At 33.9% G+C, this 20,013-nt stretch overlaps 3 protein-coding genes across 6 annotated transcripts; all 3 read left to right on the forward strand.

The window, feature by feature from the left end:
- Positions 1-1,151: 1,151 nt before the first annotated feature.
- Positions 1,152-6,634, forward strand: LOC103575229 (NF-kappa-B inhibitor cactus). The gene is made up of 3 exons (XM_014443798.2): positions 1,152-2,101; positions 2,184-2,539; positions 5,297-6,634. The coding sequence occupies exons 1-3, from the start codon at positions 1,614-1,616 to the stop codon at positions 5,689-5,691; spliced, it is 1,239 nt and encodes a 412-aa protein (XP_014299284.1). The 5' UTR covers positions 1,152-1,613; the 3' UTR covers positions 5,692-6,634.
- Positions 6,635-8,495: 1,861 nt separating this feature from the next.
- LOC106693994 (stress-induced-phosphoprotein 1) lies at positions 8,496-11,127 on the forward strand. Its single transcript, XM_014443797.2, has 3 exons — positions 8,496-8,627; positions 8,908-10,445; positions 10,531-11,127. Exons 1-3 carry the CDS (start codon positions 8,619-8,621, stop codon positions 10,601-10,603), a joined length of 1,620 nt encoding a protein of 539 aa, XP_014299283.1. The 5' UTR covers positions 8,496-8,618; the 3' UTR covers positions 10,604-11,127.
- Positions 11,128-11,186: 59 nt separating this feature from the next.
- On the forward strand, positions 11,187-18,949 carry LOC103575186 (ral GTPase-activating protein subunit beta). Of its 4 annotated transcripts, XM_053737210.1 has the most exons (17): positions 11,187-11,941; positions 12,164-12,584; positions 12,722-12,748; positions 12,872-13,086; positions 13,165-13,609; positions 13,957-14,151; positions 14,260-14,361; positions 14,454-14,594; positions 14,660-15,117; positions 15,200-15,350; positions 15,427-15,534; positions 15,857-15,958; positions 16,123-16,263; positions 16,415-16,749; positions 17,043-18,426; positions 18,500-18,749; positions 18,832-18,949. In XM_053737210.1, the coding sequence occupies exons 1-17, from the start codon at positions 11,906-11,908 to the stop codon at positions 18,947-18,949; spliced, it is 4,629 nt and encodes a 1,542-aa protein (XP_053593185.1). In that variant the 5' UTR covers positions 11,187-11,905. The 4 variants fall into 4 exon arrangements, with proteins under 4 accessions (XP_053593185.1, XP_053593187.1, XP_053593188.1 ...); XM_053737212.1 differs by lacking the exon at positions 15,857-15,958; XM_053737213.1 differs by lacking the exon at positions 13,957-14,151.
- The last annotated feature ends 1,064 nt before the right edge of the window (positions 18,950-20,013 follow it).

Raw genomic sequence — 20,013 nt, forward strand, 5'->3', positions numbered from 1 at the left:
ATCAGAAGTTTATTGAAAACCTGCTAATAATTCATCAATAATTAATTATCTGCAATAAAATGCATGACCCTGGTCAATAGACAACTAACAATTTTTAAATTCTTTTCAACAAATCGAGTTAAAAAAAAAAAACTGAAAACCTGCGCATGCAATTTTAAAAAATACTTTTTTTTTGTAATTTATCGTTTTTAAAAAAATTATTACTCCGACTAACTTCAGTATCATTAAATATATAAAAGTAAATAATTACAACAATTTAGATTGACTAAAATAAATTCGTAAATCGCCTGGGAAAACTTTTATTCAGCATTGTTTGACTATTTCATTACAGCACTTAGGTAACTAGTTGTTGTAAAGATTATATTGCTCCATATGGCATCCCTTTATAATGGAGAATACCCCTGGGAAAAATAATGGGGAAACCCATACTTACCCGCAGGTAATATCTCAAACCGTAAAATAATATACATTTAATTCTTTTACCTTCCACCCTTAGCACTCAATACTTTTCAAGTGCCATGTGCTCTTCAAACATACCTGCAGACCTAATTGCAATATAAATATATATATACATACGTCATTTTCCCATTTTGACAATGAATGATTATTAAATTTTAAGATCATCAAGTAAAATTTTTTTTCCTACAAATTAATTACAAAAAAAAAAAAATTCAAAATATACCCATGTAAAAAATATAAAAAACTACAGGCGCAATTTTTTTTATAATTTATCATTTTTAAAAATTCAAAATTTATTCGCCATCGGCTTTCAGTATAAAATTAAAAAAAAATGCACTCAAGTTCAAAATTTGTTAAATGCGCATTTTTTAAAATTTAATTTTACTAGTTACTGACTTTATTTATTTATAATTTTTAAATTTATCTAACGTCTGCTACATTTACATTTATCATAAATTCAAATCTACATTATTGTTGCTATCGAAAATGTACTTAATATATCTACATATATTATATATATTAAATATATAATAGGTTTCTAGTTTACTGTATAATCTAACAATCGGTCTCAAAGTAAAGGCCAAGTCGGGTTTTTCCCTTGGTTTAAAAAGTTCAAACTCCGCTCACTTGCGCGCTGCTGTCGGCTTTCGGAACTCCATTACAAGCCAGTACGAGATAGCATTCACCCAGTCTGTTGTCGAACAGCAGCAAGTTTGTTTGGTTATGGTAGCATAGAAATCCCAAAGTTTTTTTATAATTGTGCTTTACTAAATATTATTTTAGTAATTTAAATTAATTGCTGATATTAGTGAAATATAAATAAAAAAAATTTGAATTATTTTAAAATTATTACGAGTCGAACGAACTAGATTGCGAAACGCAAATACTTGTGTTGTCTTGCCACTGGTCTCAACATAGGAGCCATTGATATTTGTGTTGAAAACTTGTGCGCGATTTAAAATTTTAAATAATTATTTATAACAACGAACGAATTAACTGCTGATGATATCGAACGCCATTTTTATTTTAATAGACAATTTCAAATAATTATATATACATATATATATTTATTTATTTATTAACAATAAAACAAGTGTTTGAGCAATTTATTTTTATTTATTAATAATAATAATAATAATAATAATAACATTAAAATGTGGAGACAATCAGGAGCAAAGCAATCAATGGACAAGAATGTTTCAGATAACGATAAAAAAGTTGGGGAGCAGGACTCGGGAACTGTCGACTCGGGTTTCCTTTCATCTGGAAATATTATTTTGAGTTCTTCCGAGCTCAGCGGTGAGCTTCTGAGCTCATCTCTTTCGTCTTACATCGACGAGAAAGATACTGAGCTTGAATGCGAAGGCCAAGAGGACGTTGACGCTCCGTTTTCAAAGTGTCAAGTTGCTGATGACAAATCAATTCAAGTCGACAGTGGTCTTGATCTCGGCATCTGCGAAAGTTTGAGTATGGATTTGCAAAAGGTGTCTCTGAACCCGCTCCAGGGAAAGAGTCTGACACAATCAGAGCCCGCACTGGAGCCCATCGAGGACAAAGAAGAGGATAACGACCAGAAAAAATCATTTCCGCCAAAGGTTCTTCAATGGCAGCTGTACTACCAACAAAACAGCGATGGTGATACGTAAGTCTCATTGATATTTTATTTAAATTTAATTTTAATTTTTATTTTTATTTTAATAACTTATTGTTTTTACTATCAACAGACAACTGCACGTGGCAATTATTTATGGAGGCTTCGAGGAAGCTGCATGGAAACTTATTGAAATGGCGCCAGATTCCCGTCTCCTGGACATTCTAAATGACCATGGACAGAGTCCATTACACTTGGCCGTACTTACTAACCAAGTGAGAATCACCAGACGATTGATTCTCGGAGGCGCAAATCCATCTGTCCGGGACATTGAAGGCAATACTCCACTTCACTTAGCCTGCATAACGGGAGATTTATATTCAGCTTACGCTCTGACGGACCCGCTCTCAAACTTCGAGCGTTCTCACCTGGGGCCAAATTGCAAAATTCCCGCTTTACCACAGGATTTAGAACAACGTAACTATAAAGGTACGTCGAGTAGTTTCTTTGCCTTTCTATTATTTACTGCCGTAACCATTTATCTCTCAATACCTTTCTTTTTTCCTAATTTTCTTTACCTGAGCGTGAGTCAAAAGTATAAAAAATTTAATGTCCCTGAAGTGTAGGACAATTAAAAATTTCCGGATTTTTTTTTTCCAACAATTCAATTACTTGAAAAAATAAAAATATGCTTATGGAGAAAATTAAAAAAATTAAAGGTGCAATTTTTTTTAATAATTTATCGTTTCTAAAAAAAATGATAAATTATCAGACCTCGGCTAACTTAAGTATCATAAAATTCGCTCATAAAACATAAATACTAAATATAAATATAAAAAATAATTAAAATTAATGTGATAAAATTATAATTGAGGATATAAATTAATAGAGATCGAAAAGTTTTATTTTAGAAATTACACTCACACAAGTTAAAAAAAACGAACGTATACATGTAAGTGTGGGAAATCCCCAAGTCTCCGATGCTTAACGGAATGATGAAACCCAACGCTCTCATATTTTCGAATCTTCCACGTGTCTTACCGTTGTTAAGTTTATACTTTTAGAGCTGCTCATTATAATAATTATCGTCATCCTTATTATTAAATCTATTTATTATTTTTCATGTAAAAACAACAAAACAATACGCGATGTTGGCAAGAAAAAAAAACAATAATAATCAATAAACCGTGATTAATTTCACTGTATTTTCCTCGGATTTTACGTCACAGTTAAACGTATAACGAAACGTTATCGTCCATCAGTTAAATGTCCCAAATAGCCTCATATTATTAACAATATAGATGTCTGTAAGCTTGTAATATATATAATAGCTTTGGCTTATCATATTTGCAACCTTCGGACCGCGGAATTCCCACATGCCGTCACTTGGAATAATAATCGAGTTAATTATTTACCGAGAAATTGCTTATTACTGCGTTACTGTCATATTTTATATAAAACAATGTGCGCATTGTCATAGTATTTAAGATTTATGTTAATGAAAAGTAGTTGTCAATAATGTGATTGTAGAATAATATTACATGTATGTACGTATGTATCTAACAGCAGAGGCAAAGCCAATGCCAATGCCCGGCCTCGATTTCACTTGCTCGTGTTCATATTTGTTACTATATATTTTACTCTCTCAAACTTTAAATGCCAAGGACCCGTTCTTAAGTTCCGTATACATTTTATTCCTCGTATTGACAATTTATTTCTCAGAATTTTATCTCTGATGATTAAAATACTTGGTCTTTTCTTTAAATTGAGATTAAATTTAAATGCGTCATAATAAAAACACTTGTTTCTAATCAGTATCGGATGATTATTAAGTTTTATCAATTTTTAAGCCCATAATTTTTATTTTCGGTATATGTGTAATGCAGAGTAATTCATTCAAAGATATATATAAATGTATTGTCATTCAAGGCTTGTTTAAATATTTAAATTTTTTTATAAAAATATTTATTGAATGAGTGAAATGGAGAGAGAGAGGATACGCGTGTATGGGAGTTGGGAAAATACGCGATACAAAATTTCTGATGAGGTATTTCGCCCAACAGTCTCGTCGGCTGGGATTTTCCCCCAGTTAAACGAGCGATACTTAAATACTGTCATAAGAAACTTTGACATCAGCATTTTATTTATTTATTTATTTTTTTTTTGTTATTTTATTTATTTTTATGATCGTTATTTTTTATAAGAAAAACGGGATTAATATTTTTTGCTCGTTAATTTGAAATTATAAGAATCATCGCTCAAACTGTACTGATATTTTATCTGGTACCAAAAAATGATTTGCGTGAGCTAATAAAAATTATTGTAACGCCAAGTTATTGAGATGAATTATTAATAGCAGAATAAGTTGTCTGGGCGGTTACATCACGCGACGATGAGACAGACCAGATGTTTTAGACATTTTAAAATACCTGTAGGGTTATTTGCGCCCGCGCTCGTCGGCATTCTCGACTTGGGAAAGCCCCAGCACTAGCGTAGAAGTCGGTGGATCACATATGCGTTCATCGCGTACTCATTCCGTTTCCCATCTACTACTCTTCCTGCTCGCTTTCCAAATTTAACATTCACATATTGTTTCATTTCAAACTTTCTCAACGTCATTAACATGCTCAGAAACAATGTTTTTGTACCTAGACCATCAAATATTTGTATGTAATTTAAAATTTTTTATTACTCTTTTGTATTTGAAATTTAAGCGCCGTTGCAACGAGCGCGAATGCAATGTGTTGATGGTTAATTTTAGGATTAACTTTTATCTTCGCGGTCCTAGTTTGGAGCATGGAATACTAGCCAGTCCTCCGACAATGAATCACCACGTCTTCCTAGTTCTATCTATAAACCACCTTAGGCATGCGGCTATTTATAAAAAAAGTAAGCGCCAGAAAAAATTCCCCAGCGTGTTAAAATTAGACTTTTACGTAAATACTGTAGTAGCAATAATATTTAATGTCTATACAAAAATAAATAAGAGTATTAATTAAAGTTATCGCGATTGAAATACTCGTCTGACGATTCGTAGATTTTGAAAAATATTGGACAGAAGCCATGAAACGTAAGAGCCGTGATGTCTTTTCGCGAGAATATGAATGGGTATAGAAATAACTCAACAGCAGACGCCACCAGACACTCATTTAAACTTATTAGTTTTATTTATCCATCATAAAAATACTTAACAGCAGTTATAAATGAAAATTCAGCTGAATAAATTGTTTATTTTATTTTTTTCAGGACAAATGTGCATCCATATCGCCGCGAAAAATGATCACGCAGACATCATGCGATTGTTGCTACGACTTGGAGCAAATCTCGAAGCAAGAGAAGGCTTAGGGGGAAAAACGGCGCTTCACATTGCAATTGAATCCAACTGTCACTCTGTTTTAAATTTTATATTGAATGAGTGCAGGCCCTGTTTCGACACACCAAATTACGCTGGAATAACCGCGTATCAATTGGCTGCGTGTATCAATATGCAATTAGCAAATAGGCTCGTACAGTTTGGTGCCAATCCAAAGTACAAGCCTGACTCTGATTCAGACATAAGCGATGATTCGGAAAATGACGAAGAAATTTACGTCCCGGAGCTTCCAAGACATAGACATCAAGATTGCGGTCTTACTGTATAAGAAAAAAAATATCTACATATATATTGTATTGAAGTATTGACCGCGTGCACGAAAATACTAAACTATCAAACCATCAGTGTGAGACGTATATATACATAATGACACCGCCGCCAAAAAAGAGGGCCGGAACTTCTTGGAGACATACGTATACACAACAAATTCATTTTTATAGTAGTATACGTGTGCGCACATGGACGATATAATATAATGATGAGTTCTTTTGTTAAAGTTGATAAAAGGATTTACATTATTGTAAATTATTAATGACATTTCGTGTTTTTGAGTACATCGATTACATGAACGATCTGCGTATTACTGGATTTATTATTCAAACAGTGATCATCTTTGGCGCCATTGCCATTTAGCAAAAAATCGCTGTATTTTTAAAGCAAACAAAATAATTGAATTTGTTTTTTTACTGTCGAGCTGTTTTTTGTTTGCGTTTTATCGCGCAGCGATAATAAATATTTTTTTTTTTGCTATATATATTCTTAACTGTGGATAAAAGCATTACTACTATTAATAGCCGTTTTTATTATTTTTTAATAGATTTATTAATTACTGTGATTCAAAAAAAAACTTATCATATTTCTTAATAATTAAATCTATTGTTCTTTGCGTAATTGAGAGTATTCGTTTGTTATATATTTTAATCTTAATTATTTTATTTGTGATAATCTCCAGTAATTGGGCACATCCGTATAAAATTATCGTGTGATCAAGTACTGGGAATTTTTGTTATTAAATGCTTTTATCCTGCAATATGAGGAATTTAAAAAAAAAATAGTGAACAAATGATGAAAATTGTTTTTTCCATTAAAATATGCCGATATGAACTGTAAAAATAACATGGAAATATGTAAAATATTTAACTATTAATTTTATGCCAAAACTAATTTGTTTAACAACAAATTTTTCCTTGTAAATAAATCCCTTAGACGAACTATCATTAAGTATAAATTAATATAAAAATAATAATTATAATAATTATTACTTTATTTTAATAATAAAAACAATGTTTCGAAAATTAATCCTGCATTTATAAATTTTATGCTTAGTACTTAATCTCTAAGGAGCGGATTATTATTATTATTACTATTTACTTAGGAGCGGACTTGATAAAAACCCACTGCCAAGGGAATAATTTCTTTTATACTCGAGTCGCTTTGAGTTTAGAAATCTTGATGAATAAAAATATTGTAATTATAAAAGTAATTTAAAAATGTAGAGCAAAGACCTGAGAAGGTATTTAAAGCAAAGCTGCGTAATGGTCGCGGAATTCTGGGAAGTTAAAACGACTTATTCCTTTTTGGGGGAGTTTGGTCTACGAGCTATCACACATGTGAGTTTTGAATTATATTTGGATGCTTCAGACACTCACTTCTCTTTCCTCCGTTAGCTGTCTAGCTGGTCAGTGGTGACTGCGCTCACACTCATACTTAATATATTTATATATAAATATGTATATATATCTACTATTACTCTCTCTCATTTCCTTGAAGTCATCAGCGAATCATCTTAATTAATCACTGGCGATGAGCCGCGAACACGATCTCCTGATGTTAAATCATCATGACGTTCATTGGAATCGCTCGCATCGATGACTCTAAAATAAAATCCACTATATAAGACATGTCTATAATTATAATTACAAAATACACAAGTCTAGACTAATGTGTATGTAAGCCTTTAATCGTAATTCTCTGTCGGGTTTTTTTTCAGAAGAAAATACCCAAAACCTAAAATACCGGATCATAAATTAAAGTACAAAAGATATTACGTATTATAAAATTTAGTGAAACAATTTATAAAATACAATACTTAAACAGGATAATATATATTATAAACTTTTATAAGAATAAAGTAAAACTTTACGGGAAATTTTACCTTTTAACACATAATGCAATATTTTAAATTGTCTGTTGTTAAACTATTATCTTTGTAGAAAATCCAGATAATAAACTTTAGGATCTTGACTATACAGTTTACTTTTTCCAGGTATGAATTCTCATCCCTCATTTGCTAGATCTAAGTACCTCTCATCTGTAACTTCCTATGGAACTAATTCCCATGGGTTCATCGAAGACAAGTTTTCTTTGCTATTCGCTCTCTTTCTAATTACTAAGTACTTGAAAATAAATTTTAAAATAAAATGAGTGAACGTAGCTCGCAATTAGTAATTTTCAAATTTTTAAATAAATAAAATTTACATACTTGGAGTAAAATTTAAAAATGCGCACTCAGATAATTGAAAAATCAGTACGCGCATTTTTTAAAATTTCATAATTTTAAATTATTTATTTAAAATTTATAAATTATTTCATGTCTGCTACATTCACACTCACAATTTTAACACATTATTTTTAAAAATATATATTTTGAATATTCTAAAATAATATTTGACAGGTGGCCATACAGCTGCCGCCATTTTGCACTGATGGTAAAGTAAAATTTATATTTATCAAATTTCATAAAATATATATAATTAAAAAAATTAAATAAATTACAAAATAAAATAAATAATATAATTTTTAATGAATTAATTAATTAGACAATTTTTTTTCCTAGACAATCAAAGACAATTCTAAAAAAAGAAAAGTCACAAGATCAGTACCAGAAAATTATTTATAGATTTAAAAAAAGATGTTTTTTTTCTTAGCAGTGTGTGTATAATTAATGAAGATTATTTTTATAAAATTTAAATATACATGACATTAAAAATAATATTGATAGAAAGTGCGAGAAAGAATTCGAATTTCGTTAACAATTATAGGTGGCGTTTGAGAGATGCTTCTAGAGCATTCTATATCTCCGATGTTGACCACCATGCGAATGAGTTGCGACAAAGCATCACGATATCGTGCACAAGTCTGAATAAACTGCAGTAAATATAACTCTTAGTATCATTTTGTCTTAATCCAATAATCATGAACCAGGTAAGAAATATTTAAAAATTTTATTTATATTAACTATCAATTGTTCAAACATTTTAGTTATTTTTAAATCATTTTATTAAATGCCGATAGTGACGTACACATTTATCTTGGTGTCTTACATTTTGTTTTTATCTCGCACGTTTATCACCTCCTTTTAAATTCATTTATTAACCAAATATAAAGTTCAGTCTTTTTGAAATAAAAATATTTAATTAAGTTATGAGTTTGTGCTGCCAAAAAAATTAGTTTGAGTGTAAATTAAATGGTTGATATTTTTTAGGTATCGGCGTTGAAAGACAAAGGCAATGCGGCTTTGCAAGAAGGAAAATATGAAGATGCAATTAAATTTTATACAGAAGCGATTGCTCTGGATGGTAAAAACCACGTGCTGTACAGCAACAGATCAGCTGCCCATGCAAAATCGGGTAACTATGAGAAGGCTCTCGAGGATGCTGAGAAAACAGTCTCATTGAAAAGTGACTGGGCGAAAGGGTACTCGAGAAAAGGCAGTGCGTTGGCTTATCTTGGACGTTTGAACGAATCGATAGCTGCTTATGAGACAGGTCTTCAGTTAGATCCCAACAATGCTCAGATAAAAGAGAGTTTAGAAGATTTGAAAGCTCAGAAAGCATCGATGGCCGCTAATCCATTTACTTCTCCGGATGTATTCATGAAGTTACGCAGCGATCCACGGACAAAGGATTTTCTAAACGATCCTGATTATGTGAAACTTCTTAACGAACTCCAAACAAATCCACGAGCTGTTGGATCCAAGCTACAAGACCCTCGTGTTCTTACGACCTTGAGCGTTTTATTGGGCATCAACACCATGGGCGAAGACGAAAGCATGGACGTGGATCCACCTAAACGCGAAGAACCAAAACCAGCACCTAAACCACAGCCGAAAGAAGACCCGAGTATACCGCCGGAGAAGAGAGAAGCCATAGCGGAAAAACAAAAAGGCAACGACGCTTACAAGAAAAAAGACTTTGAGACAGCTCTCAGTCATTACAATAAAGCTGTTGAACTAGATCCAACTGACATAACTTATTTATTAAATATTGCCGCGGTTTATTTTGAACAAAAAGAGTATCAGAAATGTATCGAGCAGTGCGAAAAAGCGATTGATATCGGTCGCGAAAACCGCGCGGACTTCAAACTTATCGCCAAAGCATTCACGAGAATCGGGCATTCGTACGAGAAAATGAACAACTGGAAACAGGCTAAAGTTTACTACGAAAAGTCAATGTCGGAACACCGAACTCCCGAGATAAAGACGATTCTCTCTAAATTGGAGCAGAAGATAAAAGAAGAGGAGCGAAAAGCTTACATAGATCCAGTCAAAGCTGAGGAGGAGAAAGAACTGGGCAATCAGAAATTCAAAGACGGTGATTATGCGGCAGCTGTAAAACATTATTCAGAAGCTATCTTGCGTAATCCGGATGACGCAAAGTACTACAGCAATCGTGCTGCATGCTACACAAAACTAGGAGCTTTCGATTTAGGTCTTAAAGATTGCGAGAAGTGCGTTGAATTGGATCCCAATTTCGTCAAAGGCTGGGTACGAAAAGGAAAAATTCTTCAGGGTATGCAGCAACACAGAAAAGCATTGAAGGCCTACCAGACTGCTCTTTCATTGGACCCCTACAATGCCGAGGCTTCTGAAGGATACCGCAGCTGTTCCGTGTACTTTGATTCAAATCCAGAGGAAGTTAGAAAAAGAGCAATGGCCGATCCAGAAGTTCAGAACATCTTGAGAGACCCAGCGATGCGGTTGATTTTGGAACAAATGCAAAATGATCCAAAGGCTTTGCAAGAGTAAGTTTTTTTTCTCACCCATCAGCTTCTATTCAATTTCATTAATTTTAATTTGTTAATTAATATCTTATTTTTTTATTTGCAGTCATTTAAAGAATCCCGCGATTGCCGAGAAGTTACAAAAACTTCTAGAGTCGGGATTGGTTGCCATTCACTAGTAAAAACATCATCAACTCTTAATTGGATAATGAATATTGAAGAATGTCTATATATAAGCTAGGCTTGGATAAAATCAATCGCTATTGAGTTAATCATAACTTACAACATGGATTTTCACGCAATTTTTATTTTACCATTTTGTATTTTTAAAAGTATAGAAAAAGGAAAAATGCATAAATATCTCACATGGTTTACAATAATAATAATAATAGGCATCGTAAACTACCCGGCAGTGCCTCAATATTTAAAATAAACGCCAACGAACACCAACACCGCAGCCATTGACAATTAGTAATCATATGTAAATTATCCATTTAAAAAAATTATATCTGCTGAGCAATTTAAAGTTGGCTGATTTAACATTTAAGGCATTGTGACATTTTCAGCTGCCATTGTTTATATGTTGGTCATTTTTTTTCTACAGCTCTGTTCCATGATATCACTCATAAAATGTAATAATATATAATGAATGATGTAAAATTTAGAATCCGTAACTAAAATAATATTAATTATAAATAATTAATTACTGTTTTCTTTTATTTTATTAGATTATAGCTGTAATTTAGTTATAATAATTTGAGTTTAATTGAAGGCGCATTTGATCCATATCAAGTAAAAAATTTGTTGGTAATTTCGCTGGTTCTAAACAAGATAAGAGATCTGATACCTGATCAGGTACAAGTCTCCCGTCATATACTAGTTTCTAGTCATTAATTAGTCCCCAGTCAGGTACTAGTTCCTGGTCATGTACCAGTCCCCGACCAAGTATCGAGTACCAGTCCCCGGCCAAGTACTAGTGCCTGATCGAGTACTAGTCCCTAGTCATGTACTAGTTTCTGGTCACGTATTAGTCTCTGATCAAGTACCAATCTCTGGTCATGAATTAGTCCTTGATAGGGTACTAGTTTCTGCGCAAAAATATTTCCCCAAGTTTTTGACATTAAATTTAAAGTTTTTCCCACAAGTATTTTATTCATTTATCTGAAAAATATATTTTACGTCTGGTTCTTTCAGTGTCACAAATACTCACCGACCAAAACATATATATACATTTAACAAACAAGTATATTGTGAAATTTCAAAGAATAAAAAAATAATAATTAGCATTATTTAACAAGTACATGGAATAAATTAATAATAAATTTAAAAGTAAAGCGTCAGTCGATAAAATAATTTCCGTCAGACATGTAACAGCTGACCGCGTATCAGTCCTTATTTGACAGTTAGGCACGCTGGTCATTTAACCAGACGTCAAAAGTTATATCCTCTTTGATAAATGTTACACTAGCTCATGATTATCTATGAATTTAGGCGTATTCAACAGAGTTAATCTCAAGGTAATGATTAAATAATCCATATATTTTTATATAACTCTGGTTACCAGAGTACTTGATAAATTATAACCTCATTAATTGACATTGTCAACAACAATCGATAATAATTACAATTAAAATCTATTTCAATTGTTTGTTTCGCGGTAATTATTGTTTAAATATTTGAATATCGAGTGGGTAAGCGATTAAAAAATGACTGGTGATAAATTTTTATTTAAATTGCAGGATTCCGGAGGAGGAATGTATTCAGAATGGGCATCACTGAGTGCTTTAATACAGAGAGGCTCAGACGAGAGCCGGAGTGTCTTGGAAAAGTTGTCGCCAGGAGCTGGACGTGAAGTCGCTCTTCCGGTTGTCAGACAATTGGCATCCAATTTGGGAATAACTCAGGCTGCGGAACCCAGTCCTCTGACAACAGACAAGGAGGTCCAGTGGTGCATGGAGGTGATATGTTTCGGGCTGTCATTACCTCTGGCTGAACATGACACAGTCAGAGACTGCGTCAATGTTTACTGCGAGTGGCTGTCAGCTTTGTACGCGTCACCAAAGATCTCAGTACCGAAGCCCATAGTCGAAGATCCTAATTTTTATGCGAGAAAAATGATCAGTCATTTCCACAATTTGTTTGTCCCCAGGAAAGGCGAAGGTAAGAGATGTTTTAATTAATTTATTTTTTAAAATTTATCACGTAAATTATTAATCGATGATATTGTAGCCAGTAGACGCACTGATTTTTCGCAATAATTAATCCTCTAACACTGTTATTCTTTTCCTTGCCAATAGTCTGGCCCTTTTTATATCAGGATTTAGGTAATTGAATTATTATAAGCTACCTGTAATTACTTTTGATTGCTTTTATTATTATCTGGGCTTTTACTTTGCTAGTCATTAAAATAAACTTGGGGAACTTTAGTGAAATGTTGGTATTTACAGGTGCTGATACAATAAATCGTCAAGCAGTACTTTGCCATCGGGTGTTGAGGACTCTCCAGCAAGTAGCAAGAAGTCCAGGTACTTTGGAAAGTGAAACCTGGGAAAGTTTGTTGTTATTTTTAATTGGTATTAATGACGCGTTGCTTGCACCACCTGCTGTAAGAGAAGACGCTGGAGAACAACTTTGTGAACGAGTTCTTGGTGTTTTACTTGAAGTACTTATTTTTAAAAATTTCTTTTCATTCAATCAAGATTGACTATGTTTGGGATTGATAATAATATTCAAATTGTAGGTATGGTTGGTGGCTTGTGAGAAGAATTTCCCGTCTCCTCCGCTGTGGCGAACCCTCAGAGAGTCTTGTCTGCGTTGGCGCCATCGTCTCGCCTTGATAGAGCAGTGGAACCGCGTGTGTTTAGCTTTGACTGCAAAGTTATTGAACATAATGTACGGGCCGAGCTTTCCGGAGTTGAAAATAAGCGAAGAAGATGCACAAGTGGTACCACCGACGATGTCCGATGAGGCGGTAGCGCAAGCATGGTACCGACTGCTACGTACTGTTGGTGATCCAGTGGATTTATGTCGTCCAGCTGTAATATCACAGACACAGGCGTTCTTGCAGTACGCAATAGCCAGTCCCAATGTTGTCGATCCTTGTCATCATCCATGTCTTCAAAGTTTACCGCAAATTTTTTTAAAAGCTATCAAAGGAATTGCCGGACAAGTTGATGCATTTCTCGGTAAGAATTTACCGTCAAACAGGATGACAAATCATGCATAGTTCATATAATTATTTTTCACCATACCTGCATCAAAAATTTAAATTCCTGTCCTGTTCGGACAGAAGCAAAAATTTGAACTTTTAGGTGCAGATCTGGTGAAAAATCGTCTACGAAGTAAGAAAGGAAGGACGTCCCAATTACATACCGGGTTGGAAAGTCCTACTTCCCTTCTTTGATGTGTCATACACTAATAATTTCTTTTGGGAAAAAATTCACTCGATTTATTGTCCAGCTAGAGCACAACTGTCAGAATTTATTTTATATATTAAGGTGGTGGTTGCATGTGTGGTTGGATTTTTTTTCAGGAATATCACAAGCCTGCTGCTGGGAAGAATGTTGCGCAACTAGCAGCAGCACACCAGGATCTAGCATACATGGAGTGGGAGGCGTTGGCGCGGACAGGATTAGCAACAAAGATCAACCGCAGCCGTCGCCTACGCCTCCAACGCAACGGCGGCTTGCCAAGAGTTTCAGCGTCACACCTTCTGCCGTCACTAAGGGTACTCTCAGCTCTTGATCTTCCTTTATCACACATGCACACTCTCTCATTATACTTTTAGGTTTATTTTAAAATACCGTTAAATAATAAATTATTTTATTTAAAACAGGAATACCCAAAGCGTCACTCATTGGATTGACGAGCAGCAGACTTTCTAACACACCGCCCACTATCGCTAATTCTGGACCATCTTCTACGTCAAGCACAGCGTGTATGTTGTCTATAATTTATTTTTTAAAGAAGACAAAGTTTTATTTAAATTACAGCAGCTTTAATGATAAAATTTTAATGGCAATGTTTCAGCCGTGACATCTCTTGGTCACGATGTAAGACCTCCTTTGGCACCAGGTCGACCTAAATGCAATAGCATTCTACATTTATTTGGCGAATGGTTATTCGAAGCGGCTTTTATTGGTACTGAGGGATGGTCGCAAAATTTACCACGTAAGTTTAATAATTAATTTGTCTCACTCAAAAACTACATTATTATTAATGAAAATACAATGCAGGTTCAAAACGACCATCATCAGTGCTAGTTGATGGTCCCAGTTCATTGCAAGAGACAATAACTGAAATCCCATCGTCCCTTAGTATCGATCGCTACGAATCCGGTCGAGCGGAAGCTATGGGTGCACTTTGTCGTATTTTTTGTGCAAAAAAAACAGGCGAAGAAATACTACCAGTCTACCTGGCGCGATTTTATCAAGCAATGAACCAGGGTCTCAAAGTCAACGAACCCCGAGAATGTGGCGAAACTCTAGCGAGTATTCTAACAAACTCCGCGGATCTTTTTAGATTAGATTTAGATGGAATTGAAATACTAGCACCCACAGTTATAAATGCTCTGGAATTAGTTCTGCCGGATAAAGATCTAAAATTAAAGTCAACATCGGTATCGAAAATTGATTTAAGAAGATCGTCGATTCAGTTGCTGATATCAATGCTAGTTTTGCCGATTCATTATCAGGTAAAGTTTAATTATTTTTTATTTACTGCTGATCCTGTCACTGAATCACTCGAAAACATAAATAATTAATTATATTCCAAAGAATCTTCCAATACGTGAACTACCCACGCCTGGGAACGTTAATCAAGATAAACCATTAATAACTTTTGGACAACTTAAACCAAGACTAATGAACTTATTAATTAATGCTCTTCAAGTAGAGACTGATCCTCTAAACACGCACATGCTACTTGGTAATTTTTTTTATCGTTAATTTGAACCACGTTTTTATTTTTTTATAAATAATTAATTAATTAAATTATTAATTAGGTGGATTATTGCTCAGCGTCCAAGACTCTGCAACAGTTGAAGAAGTAGAACAGTCGACAACTCAAGACACGTTGACTAATGAAACTCCGACGAATTTGCTGTCATCTGGTATGTTTTTTACTGTCTTCCCAAAAGCGCTTTGTACATAAAATACAAAAAAAGACCGCTTTAATTTTGAATATTAATAATTTTATTATCGCACCGAAGATCATACTAACAGCATTCGATTGAAGTGTACAGTAATAAATTTTGAATATCGGCACTCTTTTATTAATACCATCGCTTGATTCACAAAAAAAGTTATTATTAAATTGCAATTACAGCTTGTTATTTAATTATTTTATTTTAAATTATTTTTATCAATGAATTATTTATAATTTACTTTGGTTGTGCATTTGCGATTGTGATTCATCATCACGCTGCTTGATAGTCAGCAGCGACTCGACCAGTCAGATAAGCATTTCAAGTGATCAACGATCGCTCAGCGAGACTTCTGACGGTGGTACTGTCCAAGAAGAAAGTCCGTCCTTTGGTAAATACTGAATGACAGCACTACTTTTTTTATTTTTATTTTTTATGGTGATTTTGTCAACCGGAAATTGCTTTTTTATTTATTTACTATACATGTTTTGTTTTTTTTTTTTTTTTAATTTAAAAATTATGTTTAATAAAAAGAATGTCGAAAATTTGTTACAGATTCAGCTCACGCTCTTTTTTTGAGAGCGACTTATCTAGTTTGTCATCGATTGATCTCATCATGGAAGACAGATCTCAATATTTCTCTAGCCGCTCTCGAGTTACTGTCAGGTTTAGCGCGAACGAAAATACGCGAAACAGGTAACGGTCAACTTATTACATATTTAAATTAATTTAAGACTATGAATAAAAATTTAATTTGTCTATTTGTGCAGCAAGACGATTGACAGGTGCGATATACTAGACCGGGACCGTTTGTTCAATTAAATAAATCAATAATTTATTATTTTAGACGCCTTGGAATGTAAGAGAGCCGTAAAATGGTTGTGTGACTACATAACTTATCAATGTTGGCGACCACCTCCAGCTCATTCCAAAGATTTGCATTCCTCGATAGTCGCAGCGTTCAGTTGCTTGACGACTTGGCTTACAGCTCACCCTCAATTACTTCAGGACAAAGATTGTCTGACAACCGTTTTCGAGGTCGTGGAACTCGGCATATCAGGATCAAAGAGTGTCGGGAAACCTGGCGAGCCAATCAAAATGAAAGATCAAAAAGAATTGAAACCAGCATCGATGCGAGTACGGGACGCGGCGGATGCGCTTCTTACCGTAATTCTTGAACAGGTAATGTTAATGATGTAAGGCAGAGAAATTATCTGACAATTGACGTCAACACTCAAGTAGCATAGAGGCAACTTTGAGATGTCAAAACTGCTATCTTATAGATGTCATTTTGTAAATTTAATGACAGTTCCCGCGCGAAATTATTTTATAAAAAATCAACCGCAAATTTTTTGATGTCAATTGACAAGTAATTGCCAGTCAATTTTTCGTGATCTGACTAAACATAAAAAGGAGGATAATTTCGCATCACTATAATGAGTATATATAATTTATAAAAAGTATATATATTGCAGGTTGGATATTTTCCTAGTCCATGTGGTGCTCAGTCTCTTTCATCGCTCATAGATGAAATAGTTCTCGTGCAAAAATGTAAAAACAATAACAATGATCGCGTTGGTCGTCAAGCTGCTGTAGAACGTTTCCGATATTTTGTTGCGGAGAATGCAACGATGCTGGCTTTGCTAGAAGAACCATTGGCACATCAAACAGAGCCTCATCCAACAGTAACCGTTTTAATTCGCGGGCCATTTGGTAGACATGCGTGGACGATGCAACTCCGTCATTTACCCAGACATAAATCGGGCGTTCGCAGCATAAATTCTAAACCCGGAAGGCCTTTACCTTTGTCGGACCCGGCACCTCGCCCGGAGTATAAACCAAAATTCTTTCCTGATAATATTGATCGGATACCGCACTGTAAAATAGATGAATCGATACCTACTCTTGAAGCAGTCATGAATGAAACGGAAGAACTGAGACAACAGCATCAGTTATTTTCACAATTACTGGAGCGACAAATAGAACTTGAGAAGCGACTTAATGAAGAGCTTAAATCTAAAAAAGATGATAATTTTAAAGAGTGTGTTCCTCCAGAAAACTGCGAAGAATTTCAAACCGCAAGATTATTTTTAAGCCATTTTGGTTTTTTGAACTTCGAAGCAACTGATGAAAATAGTACTGGAGGTTTAATAGCACTAGATCAAATGATTCCAGGTTTTTGCACGGATCTTGAAAATCTTGATCATATAAGCCCAAGAACATGTGACACAGTTCATATATTTTATGTAAAAGCCGGTCAGAAAAATCCATCGGAAATTCTAGCGAACGTTCAACATCACACTGATGTGTCTCCACATTTCATGGAGCTGCTGAGTTCCCTCGGCTGGCCTGTGAGTGTTGCCACGCATGCAGGCTGGACTGGTCATGTCTCAACATCCTGGCGAGTCTCTCCGCAATCCAGTAATTCACGAGCATTAAATTCCGATCACGGTGGGGCAGTTTTTAATGGCGAGACACATGTTTTATATTGGGCAGACGTGAGTTCAGAGATTGCGTTCATCGTACCTACTGGCTCTGCTCTAACGCACTTACCAGACAACCTAGATGACGTCAGCTACAACAGTGATACCAGTGGTGGGCAACCCTGGTATGAAAGAAGCATCAGCGAAGTTACTGCTCGTGTTGGATCCTCCCAGTCCTACGGAACCAGAACGATGTCGCTCGATCTGGAAAAACAGCCGCCAAGTTTAAGTGGATCCGGCCCGTCAAGTGTTTCTAGCAATCAAGAACCCACAAGAACTAGGCGGACTGCTAAACATTCTCTTCCTTGGCAAACCGACACCAGAATTATGGTCGTCTGGCTTGAGAGCTTCGAAGATTATTTCACTTTTCCTATCGGTAATTTAAAATTTCAACTCAACTAATTTATCAACTCGACAAATTTCTAATACACAATTTTTAAATCTCACAGCTGAACTTTTACCCTGCACTCATACGGGTCTAGAATCATTCCGAGTTTTACAACCATCTGATGTCCATGTGATTTTTCTCCAAGCCCTAGGGAACGGATTACTGCGCGTAAAATTACAGGGCCCAGTGTCTAGAATAAATTTAGCGACGCCATTAATTGATGGCATGGTCATATCACGGAGAGTTCTTGGGACTCTAGTTCGACAGACGGCTTTAAATATGGGACGAAGAAAAAGACTTGAAAACGATAGGTAGAATTTTTATATATTTTTTACAACAATAATAATAATAGTAGTTACTAACAAATAAATTATTTATTCTCCATTGTTTCAGTTATCACCCGCCGCACGTGCGTCGACGATTGAAGATTCAAGACATAGTACAAAAGTATAAAAGAGATTTATCACGGCCCGAGTTACTCACTCTTTTATTCAGTCGGACATCAATATAGATCAAAATATAAATATATAATAATTATAAATACTATAATATAATCAATTAAAATATTTTTCAATTATTTTTATGTATAATATTGTACTAAAAGCTTTAAAATAATTTAAATCAATTTAAAAAAAAATTTACGTATCTCTGATGCCTTTTATATTTTTTTTATCTATCAATTTATACGATACTGATAAAAATAATTATCTGCAAGTTAATAATAGCGTCAGCTGGTGTTCTTACACTACTTTAAGATATATATCACCGTTATCAAGATCATTAATCATCATTAGTTGCCGTGTAATGATACTTGACACCAGAATCAGTGAATATTTAACAATAAAATCCAAACTTCAATTTACTATTTATTGAGTAAAAAAAAAACAAAGTTTTAGTCAAACATCAGTAGATTAAATTGTGTGAATAGTTTAATCTCAATAGCCTTGTTTTATGATAATAATGTCAAGATTAATAAACTTAAAGACAATACAATAAAACTAAAAAATCTATATATTTAAATTAACGTTACAATTTATAACTCTAGTATTTTATTTGTACAGCGGACTGAGTTTAAAGATAACAGATATAAATGGTAAGTAAACACGTCTATTTTTTTTATTGTTATTATTGTAATGCTGGTCATTAATTTATGTAACGAAGCTCGATATGAGACGCAACAATTGGCAATTTAACTGATGATGATCCATCATGCCAATCAATTGTTTCCAGTGTGAACAGCAAATAGACAGATAAAATTTTCCTGGTGGGAGTTGATGTAATGACAATTATTGTTCTCTTGTTTGTTATCATCATAATAATTACAAAAGAAGGGATTATATCACATAAAACATATGATGATAATAATAATGACTTGTTACAAGTCTACTTAATGACTGCTCACTAGACGTTACGTCAGGATGACAATTACTATATCAATGTTTTGTAATATTGTGAAATTGTTTTTAAAAAATATAAATATTAATATTAATATTATAATAATAATATTATTATAATATATAATATAATCATTAATTATATAATAATAATATTAATATAATAACTAGATAGTAATAT

This window comes from Microplitis demolitor, chromosome 3, assembly GCF_026212275.2.
Source record: "Microplitis demolitor isolate Queensland-Clemson2020A chromosome 3, iyMicDemo2.1a, whole genome shotgun sequence".
NCBI lineage: Eukaryota > Metazoa > Arthropoda > Insecta > Hymenoptera > Braconidae > Microplitis > Microplitis demolitor.